General features: G+C 34.4%; 1 protein-coding gene across 1 annotated transcript in view; it reads right to left on the reverse strand.

The window, feature by feature from the left end:
* Nucleotides 1-21,948, reverse strand: part of PTPRQ (protein tyrosine phosphatase receptor type Q) — a 201,427-nt gene that overhangs the window by 172,250 nt on the left and 7,229 nt on the right. Inside the window, exons 5-9 of the mRNA XM_044914755.1 lie at nt 19,353-19,552; nt 17,950-18,199; nt 16,242-16,370; nt 13,966-14,112; nt 7,527-7,699 (exon numbers count right to left, since the gene is read on the reverse strand). Coding sequence (XP_044770690.1) covers nt 7,527-7,699; nt 13,966-14,112; nt 16,242-16,370; nt 17,950-18,199; nt 19,353-19,552 — 899 coding nt within the window. The remainder of the gene's footprint in view (nt 1-7,526; nt 7,700-13,965; nt 14,113-16,241; nt 16,371-17,949; nt 18,200-19,352; nt 19,553-21,948) is intronic.

Genomic DNA, 21,948 nt, shown 5'->3' on the forward strand with positions numbered 1-21,948 from the left:
AAGTTCTGCTTCAAAACTCACCTTTTAAGAAAAACAAAAATGCTTTTTTTTTAAAAAAAGAAAATCATTTTATTCCTTCCCAACTCCATGCTCTCTCACACTCACATGCTCTCTCAAACTTGTAATATATAATAAAGGTTTTATTTATGTAAATAACTTTTGGTACTCTTATCTTTTAATTATCTTACATGTTTTGGCATTGTCTTTAGTCCTAGAGCCAAAAACAGAGTTTTTATTCCTAAATAACATCAATACTTAGTATTTTAAAAAACTAAGAGGTTCTCAGGAAAAATTTCAGTAAGGCAAGAAATTTTAAGGCCATTTGTTTAACCATCTACAAAGATAGGTCATTGGAATATTGACTTTTCTGAGACATAAAAGAATGGAGAAATGATCCAAGGAAATCTCTGGTTCTCCAAATGATATTTATAAAATAAAATTATCTAAATCTTGTTACATCTTTAGCCAGAAGAGTATTGTGATAAAAAGCAGGGGAATACCTATGAGATCTATTCTAAAATTGTTGCAATAAAGAACTCTGGATAGGGAACTCTATATGGGACAAGTTAAAGGTCTTCGATCTTCCAACGGCTCACTTCAGCTCTGCCTCCACAGGGAAATCAGGGAGGGCATGAATCACAAACACATAATTCAGAGATGCTCTGGTATTCCAGTCAATAGTTTATGCTTGAAACACACAGCTGTTTCCACTATCAATCAGCCGCTCTTTGAGAATCTACTGTGTACAAAGCACTACGGAAGGTACAATGAAGTAGTACAAACAATTTCCCCGTGAACTAAAACTTTGCATTAAATCTCCTGATATTTTACACTCCACGTAAGATAAATTATTGAGAGTTATGCCACAGCATCCCATCAATTAACTAAATTAAACATCTCTGTTGACAAACTGCCATTTCAATAGAAGAGTTGACCTAAATGATTTTGGCTTTCTGAATTTCTCTCAAATTCTGGTATTCTGGAAAGACCCTCCCTAACTGGGGCAATGATTTGAACATTGGTTTCACAACAACCCAGAATGTTATTTGTTATCACTGAGAGGACTGTGTCATGAATATTTCTCACACTTTGCCTCTCTTAAAAAGGCATTAGATATTGGGTTTTTCAAAGGATGAATAAAAAATATTTTAACAGCAAAAATGATGGGAAAGAACTAGAACTTAAGAAAGTAATTGGAAGGGGCCAAAGTCGACATGAGAGAAATGGAAGAGAAAAGAAGCCCACCACAACCCCTAAAGGTTTCAGACTCACTGAGTTAGTCCAGGGCTCTCAACCTCAGCACTACTGACATTCTGTGTTAGATAATGTTTTGTTGTGGGAAGGTTAGCAGCATCCCTGGTCCCTACCCACGCGAAGCATCTTCTCAGTTGTGACAAAGAAAAATGTCTCCAGTGATCGCCAACTGGAGAGCAAACTCTCCCTTAGTTGAACACAATTGACTTAGGGAATGTCACAGTTCATCAACATGAAAGGCCTCTCATATGCTACCCAAGAATCTTTGGAATTTATGTGAAAGAATTACAGTTCTTCAGAGCTAAATTCCTAATCCATCTGTACAAACCAACCTGATTCTATGTGTAATAACCTTCATTATAGCTAATGTGATTTTATTTCTAAAAAAATCTCCATTACATCTATCAATTTAGACTCACTGGAAGTCTACTGGATTGAATTAATGGAACAAGTGACTTATTCTTAAGAAATGTTTCTATATTTTATTATAAACTATAACACGATTTATGCTCTCTGTTATTAAGCAGTAGTAAAAAGAAAAGTCTGCAATTAGCATATGTTTGGAAACCTAATGGATATTATTTCCTTCTGCATATTTTTGGGTGACAACCCTTAAGGCTTAATTCTTTTTCTGTTCCTAACGGTCAATAAAGTAAACTTTATCTCAAGCATTTCCAAACTACTCTTGAGTCCTGTCACCTTCATTCCATAGCAATTGGTCAAGCATTTAGCTGGCTTTCTTCTCATGTTCACCAATGATAAGTATTGATATACTTGTGAAACATATCAGATGAAAAGATGTATCTGTATGAATCTCAGAAATTTGTAACACTAGGCAGCAAGATGGTGTCTTTGGGGAGAAAATGCCCCAGTATTCTACTAGAAGAAGAAGTACAGGATGAGATCTGAGTGTGAAATTCAAATTAAGAGCAGTCCATAGAGAGATGAATTAAGGGTTTTTCAGATTTTAGTCTCAGTGGAATGAGTTTTGCAAAGAAATTAGTTTTATTCTTTGCATTGAAAGAAGTAAAAAATGAACATCAAGATAGAAAATAGTTCTTCTGAATTTGGATCTAATCAAATTACATATGGACTATTGTGTTCAGATGATTAAGAGGCTCAGTGACAAACTGGAAAATATACATAGGAGAGTAATCAATAATATGAAGGATCCAGAAACCATAGCTGATAAGAAACTGAGGATGTTAAGCTTTAGGGAAATCATGACCATCATCTTCAAATGATAAAAAAATAAATCACTATGTATTGTTGTTACTACTACAAAGAATAACATTTAAAACAACTGTGTGTCAAATATGGTGCTAAGTACTTTCACCCATGTGATATCACTTCATTATAGCCCAAAGAGTTAGGTATCAAGATCTCCATTTTACAGTTGTCTGTTAAAGTTCACAAAACTAGTCATAGCAGAGGTAGGATTAAAACACATTTCCCTGGTTCCAAATTCTGAGCTCATACCATGTGGGTCTAGAGAAAAGAGATGGGACAAATTGGTAAACATTAGAAGACAAATAGTTCAGTTCCAAACAGTTAAAGAACAGAGTAGTTTCTTATTCATCTGTGTATCTTCTGGACCTAACAGAGTGCCTGGAACTTTGTAGTTACTTAATAAATACATGCCTGGGAGGTCATAAAGAAGAATATTTTTAAGTTCATAGAATAGGACCTGCTTTTGTGGTAGTAGATACCCTATTATCAGAGTTGATCAAATATTTTAGCAGAGGCTGGATTCCCAATCATTTATTAGGCATGTTATACATGCGATTCATATATAAATTTGGAAGTTGAAATAAAAGTCTTCAAACACTAAGATTAAATTTTCTAATATATTTTTTCAAGTATTTGTTTAAATACTGAAAGTGAAATCTTATACATGTTTCAGCATGCTCAAATAACCCCTATTTATTAAGAAATAAACAAACCATAAAAGGTCACTGGAAAAAATTTTTCAATAAGGGTGATTGACTTTCTGCAATGATACTAAGGAGTTAGATTTCTTAAATAGATACATACCTTCCCCATCTGTTCTCAATTCTTATTTAGTTATTTCTCATTAGAGAGAAGTACAAATAATATACTTAAATCTGGAAGGATTATTCTAATAGATGCGTGAAATATGAAATAGTGGGCTGGGAGAGTGTGGTGGACAGTCTCTCATGTGGCCCCCCCTATTATTCCTACCTCCTATTGTTCATGCATTTGTATAATCCCCTCCTGTTGTGTGGGAACTATGATTTGCATCTAACCAATGAAATAAGGCAAAGGTGAGAGGATGTCATTCTTATGTTTACATTATACCATATAGATTCCCCTTGCTGGCATGATGAACTAAATGACCATGTTGAGAGGGGGGTGGGGGGCTGGGTTAGCCCAGTGATGGGTGTTCAGGAGGGCACATAGTGCATGGAGCACTGGATGTTATACAAAAACAATGAATCATGGAACACTACATCAAAAACTAATGAAGTACTGTATGGGGACAAATATAATAAAATTAAATTTTAAAATAAAAATAAAAAAAATAAATAGATAGATAGATAGATAGATAACTGACCATGTTGGGAAAATCCTTGTGACAATTCTCCTGTGGAGGCCTCTATGAACTGGAACTAAGGCTAGTCTCCAGTCAAAAAACTGAGGCCCTCAGTTTTACAGTCAATAGGAAGTTAAATCTGCTGAAACTCTGAGTCTGGAAATGGCTTCTTCCCAGTTAAGCCACCAGACAAGAACACAGCATAGTCTGCCCTTGATTGCAGTATTACGAGACCCTAAGTAGAGCGTCCATCTAAGCTATGTGGATTCCTGACCCACAGAAACTATGAGATAATAAATTAATATGAATTGTCTTGAGCTTGTGGCAAATTGTTATACAACAATGGAAAACTAAGGCAGTAAGACAACAATAGTCCAGGCAAGAGACTATGCAATCCTGAGCTGCAGTGCAGACACAGGAATGAAATATAGATGTATGCATCACCCTTTGGAGGTTAAAATAATTGGCTTAATATTGAATGACTATTGAATGCTAAGTATAACCCAAGACAGAGATAGCCCCATGGTTCTGAGCCTTTATGACACAAAGAATAACAATGCCATAATCTGAAAAGAGAAATATCAGGCATGTAAAAGCACCATAAGGACCTTCTCAGTGCTTAGACAATGACCTTCAGGTCAGAGAGCTGTGGTGTGCCCAGTCCAAGAAATAAAGGAATTCTAAAACTAGTTATTTGGTATCTAGGCTTCAAATTAGTCTCTCTCCAGACTTTGTTCTTCATAACTGAAACTATTAATTGTCTAGATAGACTTTCTTCTTGTGTGTTCTGTGAAAACCTTCACAGGTCTCCATCGCCATCCCCAAATCTCTGTCAAGTATCTGTTCCAAGCTGTATCCCAGCTTTGTCTCCTCCTTCTGGTCATAAACCAGGCCATTATCCCAAAAAGGATTTTTGTTTTCTTTTATGAGGGAAAATGAGTTCAGATGTGATAAACCCTGACAGAACCTCCCTACAAATGGTTGCCATTAGGAACAGAGTGTCAGAGAAAGACCAGAATAGAAAGCAAGGCAAAGGGATCATTCAGATAGGAAGCTGTGACTGAAATTGTGTGATCATTGAAAGAAAGTGTAAGAAGAAGGCTGAAAACAGAACTGTCTGGAACACCTTTACAATGAAGGAGTTAGAAAATTACAGGAGAACTAGCCGTTTCAATTTTCATTTTACAAGACCAAAGTTTTGCAAAGTCATAGCATATGAAAGTGGAGGAAGCATGAGGCAGAAAATACTCAAAAGCTGGAAAGTGGGAGAGCAGAAAAATGGATTCTGGAGGAGACAATGAAGATGGGGACACTTAAAAATATATTAACACATTATTTGACACTTAAGAGGTCACTGGTGACTTCTAATAAGATTCCAAGAACTTAGATAATTCTTGTGAAACGGTGTGGAGGCCATACTTTGAGAAGTAGAAGAGTGAATGAAAGGTAAAAGTCCTTATCCAGTATCACGGTCAAGATGAAGGGTAATAAATGAATACACTAAACCAGAGGTTTTATCTATTATGTCCCTACTCCTCACCCTCTAAGCTGAGTATATAAGCCCTGCTTTATACCAAGTCTCCAAAAGTTGACTTGTCCAAGGTTATAGAGCTAGTAAATGGCAGAGCCAAGGCTAGGACCCAAGTCCATTTGGATTTAGAGCCTCTGCCATATCTCTCTCCCCAGATCAACTTCCTGAAAGATGAACCCAAACATCAGTCACATGGAAAAACAGAAATATCAATAATAGGCCTGATCTAATAAAGAAAGATACCATCATAGAAATAAGGAGACGTAATGTGTCCTTTCATTGAGGGAGGATAAAGAAACTGATAATATATGTCAATCAGGGTGAAAGTTCTAATGCCATGATTAATAATCACAACAGGTCACAATAATTTAGCATAGCACTTACCACATACCACATACTGTTCTAAACTCTTTAAGGACATTAACCCATTAAATCCTCATTAATACCCTTTGTTATAGGGACTCTTATAATCTCTATCTTTGAGAAGAGGAAACTGAAGATGAGAGAGGTCAGGCCAGCTTTCCTAAGATTAAACCAACCATAATGGCAAAACCAAAGTTTAAACCCAAGCATTCTGCCTCCTAGGTCATGTTCTTAATCTGTCTACTGTAGAGCCCATTAAGTGACCAGGATATAAACCCATATTTATATGACCCCAAAGCTCACGTTCTCTTCAGTGTATCACAGGGATTACAAGCCATATAGACAGAGGCAGAATCGCAAAGAAGTCTTTCTAGAACATCTTAGCTTCAAGAGAAAAACAGGTGTGTCTGGCCATTCAACAGATGTCATTAACAGAAGTGGGAGATCTGTCACCTAGTCCCAAAACAGCTAACTATCTAATTTAAGACCATCTCAGCTGGAGCAAAGGTTTAAGCTCTTGCCCTTTGCCTGAGTTGTCAACTAGAGTATCAGAGAAAGCATAACTCACATCTTTTACACACAGAAAAGGAGTAAACATAGGATTGAATTTTAATCCTGCACTAGAGATGGTGAATAATTTGGAATCATAAATCCTGGGCAGCCAGAGTGCTTTGAGTACATAGTAACATCAATTTTCAAGTATGTACAAGAAGTGGAAGAAAGCAGAGACTAGAAATAGAGTGGACAATATGTATGGGGAAAAATAATAGCACAGCTAGAAAAAACAGTGATTCTGGACCAAAACAGTAGAAGCCAATTGATGAACAGCCATCGGGTAGCTCTTTCAAGGCCTGTGATTGGATTCACTGGTCCTAAGTACATTTATTTTTGTATCCATACTTGGATGTGACTAGTCTGGTGACTTACAGGGCCCTCACAGATGAATAGCTGGCTGGGCAAGGTGAATGAAGATAGGAAAGGGAAACCAGTGTGGCCTGTACTTCTAATAGAAACAAAGGGGGGAAAAATAAGACTTCCACTGTGAATAGAGGCAAAGACATTGTCCTCTTATATCTATGAATGACTTAACCTCCATTATTTAGCCAGCTGCTTTCTTTCTTTCTTTCTTTTTTTTTTTTTAAGATTTATTTATTTGAGAGAGAGAGAGCAAGCAGGTGGAGGGCTAGGGGGAGAGGGAGAGAGAAAACCTCAAGCAGACTCCCTCGTTGCAGGGAAAGGGACATGGGCTCGCCCTCACAACTTTGAGATCATGACCTGAGCCAAAACCAAGAGTCAGACACTTAACGAACTGAGCCACCCAGGTGCTGCCATTTGCTTTCTTTAATCAAACATACTCTGCTTGGTTCTTTTTTAAAATGATGTAGCTCTGAAAAAAATAGCTTCCAAAGACTGAACAGGACAAGTCATTTGTCAACAACAACTACGAAATACTGTGCCTTTCACTGGCAACTGTTCCAAATTGCAAGCAAGCCTAGAAGGAGTTTAAATCATAACAGGAGTTTCTAAACAATTCATTAACTGAATTACCATAATAATATTCACTTATGGAAGCACCTTTAGTTCTATTTAATTGTTCAATTAACATTTTTATATACTGAAAAAGAATAATAGCATTTAACTAATAATGTAGGTTCTAAAATGAAATATGACCTAGCTAGATTATCAACATAGCCCAAATTTACTTCACTTTGTACCATGATGCTTGTCAAATATTTTATGTTTGAATGCTGGAAAGTCTTCCAAGTTATCAGGGCCAAATCCAAGAAGAAAAGGCTCACCACGATGTGAAATGAAAGTGAATACCTCATCTTTTCCTGTGAGCAAAGTATTTTCCAGAATTACTCCTGTCTCTGAAACTAGAACTTTGACTCGGTATTGGTTAATGATTCCATTTGGTTGTTGTGGTTTCTTCCAAGTAATTCTTATTTGTGTAGCTTCTACTTCTGCAAGTTGTAAATCAAATATTGCACCTGGAACTAGAAAAAAAAAAATGAATAAGGAGGGAAGAATTTAAAAGTATATTTTTAAATTTTAAAAATTCCCTAAATTCTTAGCTCACCATTTAAGATTTGTAAGAAAGTCTATTAGACTAAAACAATTTACTATTTATTAACAATTAAACATGTATAAGATTCTTTAAATATATAGATAAAGTTAAATTTCTACAGACTGTTCTCAAAAATGTAAATAAGAAATAGGATAACATGGAGTAATTTCCTCAAATCAAAATGTCATAATATTTGTTTGAACCAAATTCATTAATCAAAATAACTTCCCAGAGAAAGCTGTTTAGGGATGATTAATGCCCAGTAGAAACCCTGAAAGCTTTATAAAATTATAACAACATATCAAAAAACAATATCCAGAAGACTTTGTATGAAATGAAATGTAGTTGGTAAATTCAATTTGGTTGTCTTTCAACTTACGACATTAGATTGCTTGAAGAGTTGACTGATTTTGGTCTGCTGATTTTACAAATGAATTATGAGTCTCTAATTTCAGGTACCCTTACTCTTTTCAGTAATAAAGAGAAGCAGAAACAAACTAACAACTGGTTTACAATAAAGCACCAAGTACTTACGTAAATTCTAGTTAGAAAGTGACCAAGAGTGACATCCAGTAAACCTCCCAGTACCACAGGAGTAATAATGGATCAAGGATAAACATGCCCTGGGCTTTTGTCTACTTTTTGTTTATAGCTAGTGTGATTATGAACAGCCAATTAACCCCTCCCCTAATTTTGCTAACCTATAAAGTGGGTAAAATTATATTATTCTTATTACTATGCAAGGTTACCATAAGGAACCTTGAGTGAAATGCTCAAGAAAGAAAATAATATAACTACTTATGATCAAGATGTAGTAAAACATCAAATTCATTTCCCTAAGCTATTTCATATCATTTAGAACAGAGGCACTTCAGGGATATAATATAAATAGAGAATGACCCTTTTCCCTTTTAAGATAACAGAAAGGAATTGAAAATTAATGTCACAACTCTTGTAAATATTATTTAAAATTAGTTAACATAATTATGCTTACCTTAACCATATAGGAAACGGTATGGAGTTCTCATTCCATAGATTGAGTTTTTTTCTTTGCCTCTATGAAGTAACCACTTACAAAGCCCCCTAGATAGTGTAACAATATAAATATTTCTAAATGTTTTTAAATAGTTAATAGCTAGATGAATGAATGAGTCATTCTTGCCTAAGATTTTCATTCCTACTGCAGCCAAGATTTTCGTGTCCAGCACATAGTAACACCTGTGCTCAAAATTGGGATATAAACATGAAAGTACAACTGTAACTTGCTAATTCTTTAAATCGCCTTTTCTAAAAACATTTCAATATTTCTTTATATAGAAGGATAACTCTTCATATTGATCTCTCCACACAGAACTTCTAACCTGAAGGAAAAACAGTTTGACCTGTGAAGGGTAGAGGAAGAGTTCTAGACTAGGACCCTATAATCATTGATTCACTCCATAATTCAGCAGACTGAGCCCTCATCTTTTGGTCATTATTCTAGGCACTTGAGGATTGAGCGAGGAAAAAGATAGATAAAAACCTTTTGCACAGGTTACCTCTTGTGTAAGTATATATAAAATATATATTGTCCCTAACATATATTTGTCCTTATGTTTTTATCATATTTACCAACATACATATTTTCAAAGGCAGAGCAACTTTCCAATCAACTGTGTACTATGAAAATAACACAGCCATTTAAATAGTAAAGCTCCCATTCCACCTTTCTTCTACATTTTATTTTAGAGTTGCTATGTAGACAAAGCCTTGGCCAGTATTGTATAACATAATTCATGGAAGAGATCTGGCATTTTTCCATTTAATTTGAACTTGTGTAGAACCTCAATTGAAGAAACAATTTAATGACTACATTGATCAGACTAACAGGTAAGGAAATGCTGCCTACCAAAAAAATAAGTAAAGTGTCACTTCCATTTGATATAACACATTAATCTAGTGGAATACCAAAAACTACCCAGTACAGCAAAAAAGAAAAAAAAGGTGTGTATATGCGTGTGTGTATATATATATATATTTTTTTACTGTCCCTTATTTAATCAAAGAGAAGAATAAATCTTCTAATTTACAAGATATTTTTCAATATAACTTAATAAGTATTGCTCTATAACACAATGCCTTTTTAGATTACAGTTCAAGTAAAGATTAAGTGGTTCTATATTATGCTAAAAATGTATCCCAAACCTGTATAAGAACAACTGTAAAGCTATCTCTCTCTTTTTTTTTTCAATGAAAGAAGAAAAAGCTTGAGGGATAAAGGAAACGACTCCATTTGTCCTTGTCCTTGTCCTTCGGAAGATACTTGATCTCTTACACCACAAATTCTTATGAGGAAACCAGAGAAGTATGGATTAAATCAAACTCCTTTAATATTGATACCAAATTAACTAAAGAAAATCAAATACACAAGGCAATTATTCATGGTTCAGCATCAATTCTGAGGTGTTGTCCACGGGGATTACCTAAGAATCATTCTCAAGTCAATACATCTATAAATTTTATTAATAAATGAGAAACAGAATAGACATATAAAGGATAAATAATGTTCCAAATGATTTTAAGCTTTCAAATGAAAAAGTATTAGAAAAAAATAAAATGGAAACAAATGGTACTGGGGCAAAAAAAAAAAAATACATTAAAATAAATTTTGCCATTATGTAGGGTGCCTGGGTAGCTCAGTTGGTTGAGCATCTGACTCTTGGTTTCGGCTCAGGTCCCAAACTCAGGGCCATGATCTCAGGGTTGTGAGATCGAGCCCTGTGTTGGGCTCTGTGCTCAGTGGGGAGTCTGCTTATGGTCCTCTCTCTCTCCCTCTGCCCCTCCCCTGGCTCTTTCTCTCTCTCTCTCTCTCAAATAAATAAATCTTTTTAAAAATAAAATAAATTTTGCCATTGTCTAGCAAATTAAACTAATTTATTAAATTTTTTAAAGATTTTATTTATTTATTTGTCAGAGAGAAAGAGAGAGCACAAGCAGAGGAAGCAGCAGGTAGAGGGAGAAGAGGCTCCCTACTGAGCAAAGAGCCCGATGTGGGACTCCATTCCAGGACCCTGGGATCATGACCTGAGCTGAAGGCAGACGCTTAACCAATTGAGCCACCTAGGCATCCCTAATTTATTAAATTTTAATTAAATTAATTTTGAAAAAAAAATCTATTGACAAAAGTCATTGAGAACCCTGAAAACTTGAATCTCTCAGTGATTTCCCTACAAAAGATTTTACTATTTGCAGAAAGTAGCAAGTTGAGGGACAAAAGTCTTCACTTCCATAGTCTGTTTATGGAAGAATAAATATAGATTTCAACACTCTGTTTGCTTTTAAGAAATTATGTTAACCTTCTTATGAGATATTTGATACTAGTGACAGAAAAGTTCTTAGGGGATATTGAAGCAACAAAGTTTTACTTAAGATTTATTTAACCCCCCCCATGCAAATAATAAGAAAATGCTGGTGCCTATGTTATATACAATAGCATTGTCTCATTTTGCGATAGGCAGCTCCAGGACATTTTGTAACACTGGAAATTATTAAATTATCATTGTTTTCCAAAACCATCTCTTCTTCATACCTATGTGGAAATCTGTTCAGTAAAATATTAACGCATATATGGGAATCTTATGAAATGTATAGGAATACTGCCATAACAACATGATGTTGATTTTCACTGATGATCAAAGTAGGCTATGGACCATAACATTCTTAGTGTTAATGAAATCAGCCCCATATTACTATAGTAGCATATAACATTGTCTATAAGAGGTCAATTCAAGATTTTTCTATAAATATCTGGAGATTTGTTAGAACACCAGTTGTTCTAACATAACATAATAAAATAAAATTTAAAAAAAAAAGAACACCAGTTGTTTTAAAAAAAATTAATTTAAAAATTGGTCCTAGTGTATTTTTAAATAGACTATAGTCTACTTTGAAATATGGAGAAGAAAATAAATTGGGTAGCCTTAATTAGAATACAAAGAACCCTGCTGTATTAATAAATGAAAAAGAATAGTCTAAAATTAAGATCTCAATTTTAATTGAAAGTATATACTTCTAGTGAGTTATTAGATTGTTCTCATATAGTTTAAAGATCCCCTTATTGCAAAGTTTTAATTAGCAGGACTAGGACTAATTTGTGTTGTCAGAAGTTGAAAGCTACGTTTACTCTATTTGCCAGAGCATTTCACTGAAGCCCTTCCTAAGTCTGAACTACCCCAAGAGAACTCCATGGAGGAAGGTTGGCATGCAGAGAAAAGGACCATGCCATTTCTGCCCTTAGTGGAGCCCACCTGCTGTCAATGGAACCCCCTGAGAGCCACCTGGATATGGCCAGGAGGGTAGTAAGATAAAACTCAGGATAAGTTGTTTATTACATAAGGCAAAGAGAGTCATTTGTTCAAATTAATTTTGTGAGAAAAATAAGCCATGTGAAATATATTGAACAACGTCCTTAAAATTTTATTTATTATTTTGTGAATAAAGAAAAATGCAAAAATAAAGAAAGGGGGATGAACTCTTTAAATGATGTCCAAAATCAACAGCATGACATCATATGTAGCAATATATTACCTATTATTCAAATGCCCTACATTTGAATAATAGAATAATGACAATAAAACAATAATCTTAAATTGCAGACTCAGTTTAGGGGTGCCAAAACTGGCTTGATTTTAAGGAAGACAAAAATTCTGTATTTATTTAGCTGTATAACATAAGAATAAAAACTCAATGGTCAATCAAGTTGTTTGAGAAAATGCTATTAAAATCAAACTCAAGGACTCTAATCTGATAAGGGCCAGGTCACTCTGCTGTTTTTGGTAGCCATTCATAAAGCTGTCTAGCTTTCGAAGAAATGCTTAAGAGCATTTATTAGGTGACAGGGAGATTTAAGGTGTAATGGAAAAGACATGCAAAGCTAAGATTCTTCTGACAGAAATACAATGGAAAAATATTAATAATGAAAAAAATGAGAATATTTTTGCTTGTAAGTATACATCTCTTTCTTAATCTGTGTTTGAAATCATATACACATCAGCATTTTCATTTGAAATTGATATAAAACATAATTTTTTCATTCTTTCAACAGCAAAATATTACCAATGGTTAATTGTTTTTTGAAGGGGAGTACAAAATTCCCTAATAGTTGCTGCCCTCTAATGGTCACATACTTGAGTGATTTATCTGATGAACGTATGCCCAATCTTCAGCTGTATGTGCATGTGTGCACTTGCACACGTGTGTATTCAATTTACAAGTTACTGTATGTTAGCTATCACACAAAATTTGGAAACTTTTCCAAATGTTAATGTACTTGTAATAAAATTGTGATCTTCTCAAATAATTGCAATCCCTAAGTAAAACTGAAGACATTTTAGCAAATTCGATATGGGCCAGGAAAATATGCAGTGAGACAATGAGGGAACATTTTTTAAACATCTAAAACTGTGATGTTTAATACATGCAAACAAAAACTTTCTTTAGGAGAGCCATTGTTTTAATTATTTGGGGATGTGCTGGTAAATTTGTATTATGCACCCTCTAGGAATCCTCGCTTGCCTAAAACACCCTTTTGTTTACAAACATATTTTGTTAGAGGCATTGGGGATATATGGATTCCCCTAAACATCATTCTGTGAGAAAAATCTATTCTACATTGAATAATGTGAGTCAAATGATGTTAAAAGTGTTTATTTGTTGGGCGCCTGGGTGGCTCAGTTGGTTAAGTGACTGCCTTCGGCTCAGGTCATGATCCTGGAGTCCCCGGATCGAGTCCCGCATCGGGCTCCCTGCTCGGCGGGGAGTCTGCTTCTCCCTCTGACCCTCCCCCGTCTCATGTGCTCTCTCTCATTCTCTCTCTTTCAAATAAATAAATAAAATCTTTAAAAAAAAAAGTGTTTATTTGTTTCCTTTGACCTCATGAGGTTTTGCCAATCTTCACTGTGAGTCACAAACAGACTAATACTACATGTACTACTTCCTAATCTTGCTTGATCTCCAGTTCCTCTATGAAGCATGCTGCGGGGTTTAATGTTCTGAGGAACGCATGTTCGGAATGCATTAGGTAGTAATCTGATAAGGAAATAGCATGAATTAAATAAATACAAACCAAATAGCTTCTAATATAATGTTTCACCAGTGCATTAAAATCCACAAGCAGAGTAAAATATCTTATGAACAAACTGAAGAAGATGTTCTTACCTTCTGGAGGAGTGAATACTGAAATATTTGATTTGGGTCCAGTGCCTGCACTGGTCTCAGCTGCAACATATACATCATACACCGTAAATGGTGTTAGGTTAGTGAATGCAAACTTAAGGTCTTTTGTGCTATTATCCAAAATCCGACCTGCAAAAAACAAAAGATACCATGGATTATTTTCTCGTTAGGCATGCAATCATTCTCACATTTAAGTAGAGAGCCAAGAATAGCAATTAATGTTTGTTATTACAATTTTAAAACATTATAATTACAATTATTACAAGTTTCAAACATTTAGCTTAGTGGTACATTGATATCAGGTTAATTAAAACAATAGAAACAACATGAAAATCTAGTATTCAAAATAATTTATTAAATCATAAAGCCCTATCCAATTACCATGTTATTTTTTGACATTTTTTTAAAAAGAAAACATTAGATTCAGGCTAATATTAAAATAGTGACAGTATTTTATACATAAATTTAGTTAATTAAAATGTTAAATATTTTCATTATCTTCTATAAAAAGACATACTTAGAAAATATTTGTAGTTCAGCTTCTGAGCAAAGCTCCTTAAATAGTCCATCATCAAAATTCTCTTAATCCTCAACTTTACCTCTGAATAATTCTTTCTTCCTTTGCTGCAGCTGAAACCTGGCTCTCCCCTAAAAACACGGCTTCTATTCCCTGCAGCCACCCCAAATGATCTAATTTTTCCCACGGTCATGAAGTGATGAGGCCTTCAGGTATAGTATGTGTTCCAACCCACCTCCCTCCTTACAAAAGCTCACAGCTTTCAATCTCATGTCATGGATGGCCTCCACCAGTCCTCCTTGTTGCCGTGATTGATCTTCTAGGCCCATGGTCACTCACCCTCATTCTGGATGATTTAGTGCCTGCTTCAATGTCACTGTCTTCAGTGCTACCATCTTAATTTGTGGTGATTTCAGGATCCCTAGACTTGACTCTTAAAACACTCCCAGCTCTCCTCAAATAATCTAATCCACCACCCTATCTCAGCCACTCCCATAGACATCACTATTACCAGTAACTGCGAATCATCCATGATCTCAATTTTGTGCAACTCTCTCTGACCATTCCTTCTTATCTCCTGTTCACTTATTCTAGAACCCTGAAGCAACAATTCTTTAAGTTCATTGGGACCTCCGGCATGCCTGGGTGGCTCAGTCGGTTAAGCGTCTGCCTTCAGCTCAGGTCATGATGCCAGGGTCCTGGGACTGAGCCCCGCAACAGGCTCCCTGCTCAGCGGGGAGTCTGCTACTCCCTCTCCCTCTGTTCCTGCACTCTCTCTCTCAAATAAACAAAATCTTAAAAAAAAAAAAAAAAAAAAAAACTTTAAAAAAATAAAAAATTAAAAAAAAAAAGTTCATTGGGACCTCCGATCCGTTGATCTTATGAACTATTTTATTCTGCTTGGTTTGGTCCCTCACCACTTGGTTTCCACTCCTTATCCAGCCTCAATGGCACTGTCAATTATAATCACTACCTTTACATAAGCCTTCCATTCCATTGCCCTACTCTTGTTGAAGAGAGCTGGAGAAAAACACAAATCCACTTTGATTGATATCACTTTATTCAATACCACACGTCAAAGGAGCCCTAAATTTTGCCTAGCCCTGTACTCAACTTCCGTGACCCAATCACTCTCTACTCTTCTGGTTGATTTTTTTTCATAGAACCATAGCATCTCAGATTAGAAAAGAATTTTAGAGTTTACTTAATTGACATCCAGCAATAATATTTGAACCCCTCAAAATATCTGACAAGGGGATGTCCAGGTCCTGCTTATTCACAAAGATGGAGAACTTGCTACATTATGAAGTTGCCTATATTATTTTTAGAGAGCTCCAATTATTAGAAATGCATTCCTTGTTCTAAGCAGAGATTTCATCTAACTGAAGTCCATTGTTCTTCATAAACATATTTGCAATTAAGTAAGTCAAGGTCCTCCTGTTCAAACATTTGAAGACACGTATGTCCTCTAACACTTCTCTTCTTAGGAGTTATCTCATTCTGTCAGCTTCTCCTCATGTAAATATGGAACATGGACAATGTTTTGCCATCCGTATACTTATTTATGATTTTAAACAAAAAGTTCAAAGAACCTCACCTCCCTTAATTGCTTTTCTATTATCTGCTTCAATTGTAGGATCTTATAAAAAAGAGCATGGTATTTTTAAGGAGTTTGATAATACTAACATATTTTGCATAATTCTTATTCCAAAAGGTAAACACAAAACTGATTGAGACTTACCTGATGGTCCATATAATTCAACTCTGTAACTAAATTTCCCTGTTACTACAGTAGGTGGGTCCCATGAAATTGAAAAGGACTTCCCTGTAATGTTGCCTGTTATATAGTTTTGTGGTGGTCCTTCAGGCACTAAAATTGTTATTAAAAAAAATGAATAAATAATATATACTTAAAATAAATGAGCATCTTATTAAATACACACAATAAAACACAAAGTCAGAAAGAAAATAAAATATCACACTATGAGCAAAGGGTTTTTTAATTTTACAAAAAAGGAAAAATGAACGAATTGAAGAATTTAAATAAGACATGCTGGATCATCAGATGAACTACTTATTTGCAACAGTTACTAATTTAATTTAATGTTGTATATGACTGCACAGGGTGTTTCATTCTCATTCCAATATTGTTCCTTGCACAGTTATATTGTCTTGGTAACACACTTATATATTGAATTCAACCAGGCCTGGGCATCTGACTTGAAAAACACTCTCCCCCTGCTGGACACAGGTAGAAGGGTCAGGGTATTAACTCGACCTACATTACCTTATTGGCAAAGATCTTCACTTTCTGCATCAATATTTGTATTTGGTTCTGAGAGGAAATTTATAACCTATAGTTAGAAGATTCTAATGTAACATTGGTAACATATAAAAAAAATGACATTTAAAAATAGTCTACTCTTCACAAATGTGTTCCTACATTTTACTTTCTTTTGACTGAAATGAAATATTCCAAATATTTTTCTCAAGCCAAAGTTCTCGTCTACTAAATTTCACTTTGTGTTATCTTTATGAAATTATTTTTTAACTGTATAAGAAGTATGGAAGGAGGAAATGGTATGATTCAAAGATGACTATTTAAATCAAGAAAAAACTTCAAACTTAATGTGATGAAATGATAAAAGCTGACAGCTATGTTATCAGAAAAAAAAATACTGCGCTTTAGGGAAATTACCCTACCAGTAATAATTTCCAGTAACCTCAAAAATTACCAATCACAAGTGAATGTCTGATACTACATATTTAATATGGTATTGTGTCAGTAACTACATAAATTTACACATATATATAATACCATAATCCCGTAATTAAATATATAACACCCATAGCTAGAAATGTGTAGTCTTCAAATTTAGTAGTAATAATATCTAATTATACTCATTGAATCCTAACACCACCACCATAAGGGAGGTACTATTGCTGTATCCATTTTTCACATAGGGAAACCCAATGCAAAGAGGAGATAAGTAGGTATATTTTTAAGTACTATTTTTGTCTAATATTGAAATGTGAATCACACGATATTTCTACCACTATAGGTGTTACTTCCACATTTGGTTATAAGAGTATCAGTGAGAGGAGGCTGTAGATGATTACAGGAGAAGGAGAAGGGCAGAGATGATTAAGAAAAATTGCTCAGATCAAAGAACAATAAAAGCTGATCATAGGATCATGGCTATTAGCTCAAGAATCCATTCTTTCAAATTTCCTTTCTCTTTTTAGTTGTTTATGTTAGCATTGTAAAAGAGTACTGAAATTAAAGATGCTCCAGATGATATGCCCATGATCTATTATTGGGGGGGGAAACGTTATTGGAAGGGAAAGAAAGTTTTAACAAAAAGATCTACATGGAAAAAATGAAAAATTATTATATAACTAATTTAATTCTTTTTTTTTTTCTACCTACACAAAAAATGAAACCATACCTGATTCTGGTGTTCTGACAATCGTACTATCAATATAACCTGCTTCAGTTGTAACAGCAGAAACTTCAAAAAGATACGTTGTATAAGGTCTCAAATGTGTCACTACAAAACCGATAGGCTCTTTCCACACAGAGCTTATCTTACTCCTCGCCAACGTGCTTGACGAATATGTCGTACGTGATGGAGGCGTAACTCTACCAAGGGTTGGAGAAGGGCTGGTTGTACTCCATAAAAAAGATTCATTATTCTCCTAGTGAATAAAATAAATAGCAAAAGAAAAATAATGTGGTATCTCTTGATGAACATGAAAAGTGTAATTCATTTATTTTTCCTTTATAGCATAAATATTATTCTTAAATTTATGTGTATGTGTATGATTCATTAAGATTTTAATAGATTGTTATCTGTTAAAGCTATGGACAAATTTGCTGGAACTTAATTATACCCATTTATGTTTACAGTGTTAGAATAGAATATATTTATTGCATTCTTTATACCTTCATATTTCTTATGAATAGGACTTCAAAAGGCTTAGAATAAAGGTAAAGCAACAGCAAAATCATTAGTAAGAATTTTTAAAATTCATGTTAAAAGTGCAAGAACCAAAGAGATAAACTATTTTCCCTTTTGTGAAATTGCAAGCATAAGTCACTTTCTCACTGGTACTATCATTTTTTTTCCTCATAAATAATCAAATGATAAAGCCAATAGCACATATGTGCAAGTATGTATGTTTGTGTGTGTATTAAAAATACAGCCTAATTTTAAAAAGAAGGTTTTAAGACTTCTATAACTTACAGTATTTAAAACAAAAGTAATATTGTTTGTTTTTCCATCAATAATATCACAAAGATCATCTAGATTATTTTTGAGAGCATTATTATGGTACTTCCAGGGATTTCCCATAAATGACTAGAGTCATAACAAATTCTTCACCAAAGATATGCACAACAAAAACAATCTACTTCCACAAACATAACTTTGACTGTTGCCTTCCCTACCCCTCCTGTCATGTGGAAATATTATCTTTTTTCCAGTGATATTCTATACTTTCCTATCAGTTCTTTTTATAAAATATCCTCCACCCAAAATACTCCCCTCACATGATCTCCCCTGTCCTTACACCAAGGCCAATCCAAGGTCCATTAACAAATGCTACTCCTTTCATGAAGTCTCTTCAGAGCTCCCTGTGAGATTTTTCTATCTCTTGAGTTCTCAAACCTTTATCTTTTTCTACCTTAATACAGTCAATTGTGTATAACATGATACTATAACTGAACACTATAAGGAATCAAACAGCTAATAACCACTGTGGTTAAAAAAGTTTCCAGATACTGGAAACTTCAAGTTATAAGCTCACACCTAAAATCTCTGAGACATAGAAAATGTTCCATAATACTTACATTACATTCTGGCATTTTCCCAGTCAAAATGTCTTCTACTCTGATGGAGACATCTTCCACTACTGTCCCACTTCTGGCATGTTTCACACTAATCTTGAAGCTGGTAATTTTGCCATTTGGTTGCCTAGGTAAATACCAAATCAGGTTTACTGTTGAATAGTTAAAGGCCTCAACTGTGAGATTCACCACTTTTCCTGGAGCTGGGGAAGTGACAGAAATTGAAGGAAAGGAAAAAACACTGTTATAAAATTTAGAATGGCATTTATATAATGTTGAGATGTTATATTTCTTATGTCATATAAAATTAAATATACTCTGTTAGAAAAAAATCTACTTGGGTGAGACTTTTTGAAATATATTTAATTAATTTTGCCTAAGATAAAAAACTGAAACTTGAGCCCACAGAGTTACGTTTAAGACGCAAATAAGTTTTACTTTAGGATTATTTGTCTAAGGGATCCATTGGTGAACTATTTCAAATAAGTCTGAAAAATATCCAATCAACAGTTATTTGTGAATATACAAACAAATCTGAATAACAAATCCTCTCCTAAAATATTTTGGAATTATGCAGATTCCTTAGATAATGAAGAAGTGGCAAACTGAAACAATTATCCAACCATTTACACCAAAAAGCACATTTCTGGAATGTACGTAAATATCTAGTGTCTAATATAAAGTGAATAGCACCCAACTGGTTGTGGTTATTATATTTTGAGTTTTATACAACCTCAAAATCAACTTTCATCAGAATTCATATACTTTATTATCAATTACTGATAAACCGCAATGACAATCTATATGCTGGGGGTACCTGGGTGGCTCAGGTGAGTGGGCATCTGCCTTCGACTCAGGTCATGATCCCAGGGTCCTAGGATGGAGCCCATGTAGGGCTCCTTGCTCATCAGGGGAGTCTGCCTCTTCCTCTGTCCCTCCCCCGACTTGTGCTCATTCTCTCTCTTTCTTTCTCTCTCTCTTAAATAAATAAAATCTTTTTAAAAAATCTATATGCTATTGTAGCTGAGATGAGACAAACATGAAGCCAGAATGAAGGAAAATTATGCCCACTAATTTCAAGGTAAGTTATGCAAAACTGACAAAGTAGAGTAAATAATCAAGATCCTTTAGAATATAGAACAAACATGACAAATCACTATTGAGAGAAATAAAAACAAAACAGGATGTCTGTGGTAAAACAAAATAAGTGATAACAGAGGTGCCTACTATTAAGATACCGAATAATTAGAGTTTAAATGCACATTGTAGGAAAGAATACCAAAATATGATTTGTAAATGAAAGCCATATAAGTTACATAAGGAACTTAGGTCATGGGAAAGAGGTTGTATATGAATGATATGAGTTAAACTAGAGAAACTAGGAAACTTAAGGACAGCTGCATTTTAATGGGAAAAAATAAAACAATTTGGAAGGATGGTTAATCATTAATAATGGATAGAATGATGGATGGAACTTTTTTTCTCCAAGGAAAACTCATCAATGTAATTAATTAAAGCTTAAGAAGGACAATGACAATATAACTCTCTGACACTAAAGATTTAATATTTGAATTTGTTTTGGATGGATAAAATGTAATAAAGCAAAATATTAAAATGTTAAATATATGATGCTATGAAATTATGAGTTAAAACTTTTATCATGAATCTCTTTTTAAAACTGAATATATTTGGCATATAACTGTATAAATTTAAAGTGTGGGGCACCTGGGTGGCTCAGTCAGTTAAGCGTCAGTCAGTTAAGCATCTGCCTTTGGCTCAGGTCATGATCCAGGAGTCCTGGGATTGAGTCCCGCATAGGGCTTCCTGTTCAGTGGAGAGTCTACTTCTCCCTCTGCCCCACCCTGCTCATGCTCTCTCTCTCTCAAATAAATAAATAAAATATTTAAAAATAAAATAAAATAAATTTAAGGTGTATGAGGTGTGAATTTGATACATTTCCATATTGTATTATGACTGCTATTTTAGTAATATTTAGTACTTCTATCATATTATATAATTATAATATCACATAACTATAATATTGCATTGTTATCTATATTCATTATACTGTGCATCAGATCTCTATGGCTTATTTATTACTTGAGGCAAGTTTGTACCCATAAACAAAATCAATCTATTCTCCCGCCTCTATCCTCTGGTGACCACCAATTTACTCTCTTCATGAATCCCAATCACTCTTTTAAATTTCTTATTTGTGTAAACTATACAAATCTTTATAAGTATGCCTGATATATACACACACACACACACACACACAAATTATATACATACAAAAAAATGCAATTTGTTTTCTAAACATTTTCAAATGAGCCTCAATAACAGTCACAGGGAACTACTCAAGTATAGAGAAATTTGAATTTATAAGGTAACCAAAACTTTATTAAATACATGATCTCAAAATGTTTAAAAAGTGATCAGAAATATTAAATACATAGAAAGTAATTAAATATGTTGGGGCACCTGGGTGGCTCAGTTAGTTAAAGCATCTGCCTTCAGCTCAGGTCATGATCCCAGTGTCCCGGGATCAGATTGAGCCCCACTCCTGGGATTGAGCTCCTCTGGAGCCCCCTGTAGAGCC

Source organism: Neomonachus schauinslandi, chromosome 5, assembly GCF_002201575.2.
Source record: "Neomonachus schauinslandi chromosome 5, ASM220157v2, whole genome shotgun sequence".
In the NCBI taxonomy this organism is placed as follows: Eukaryota; Metazoa; Chordata; class Mammalia; order Carnivora; family Phocidae; genus Neomonachus; species Neomonachus schauinslandi.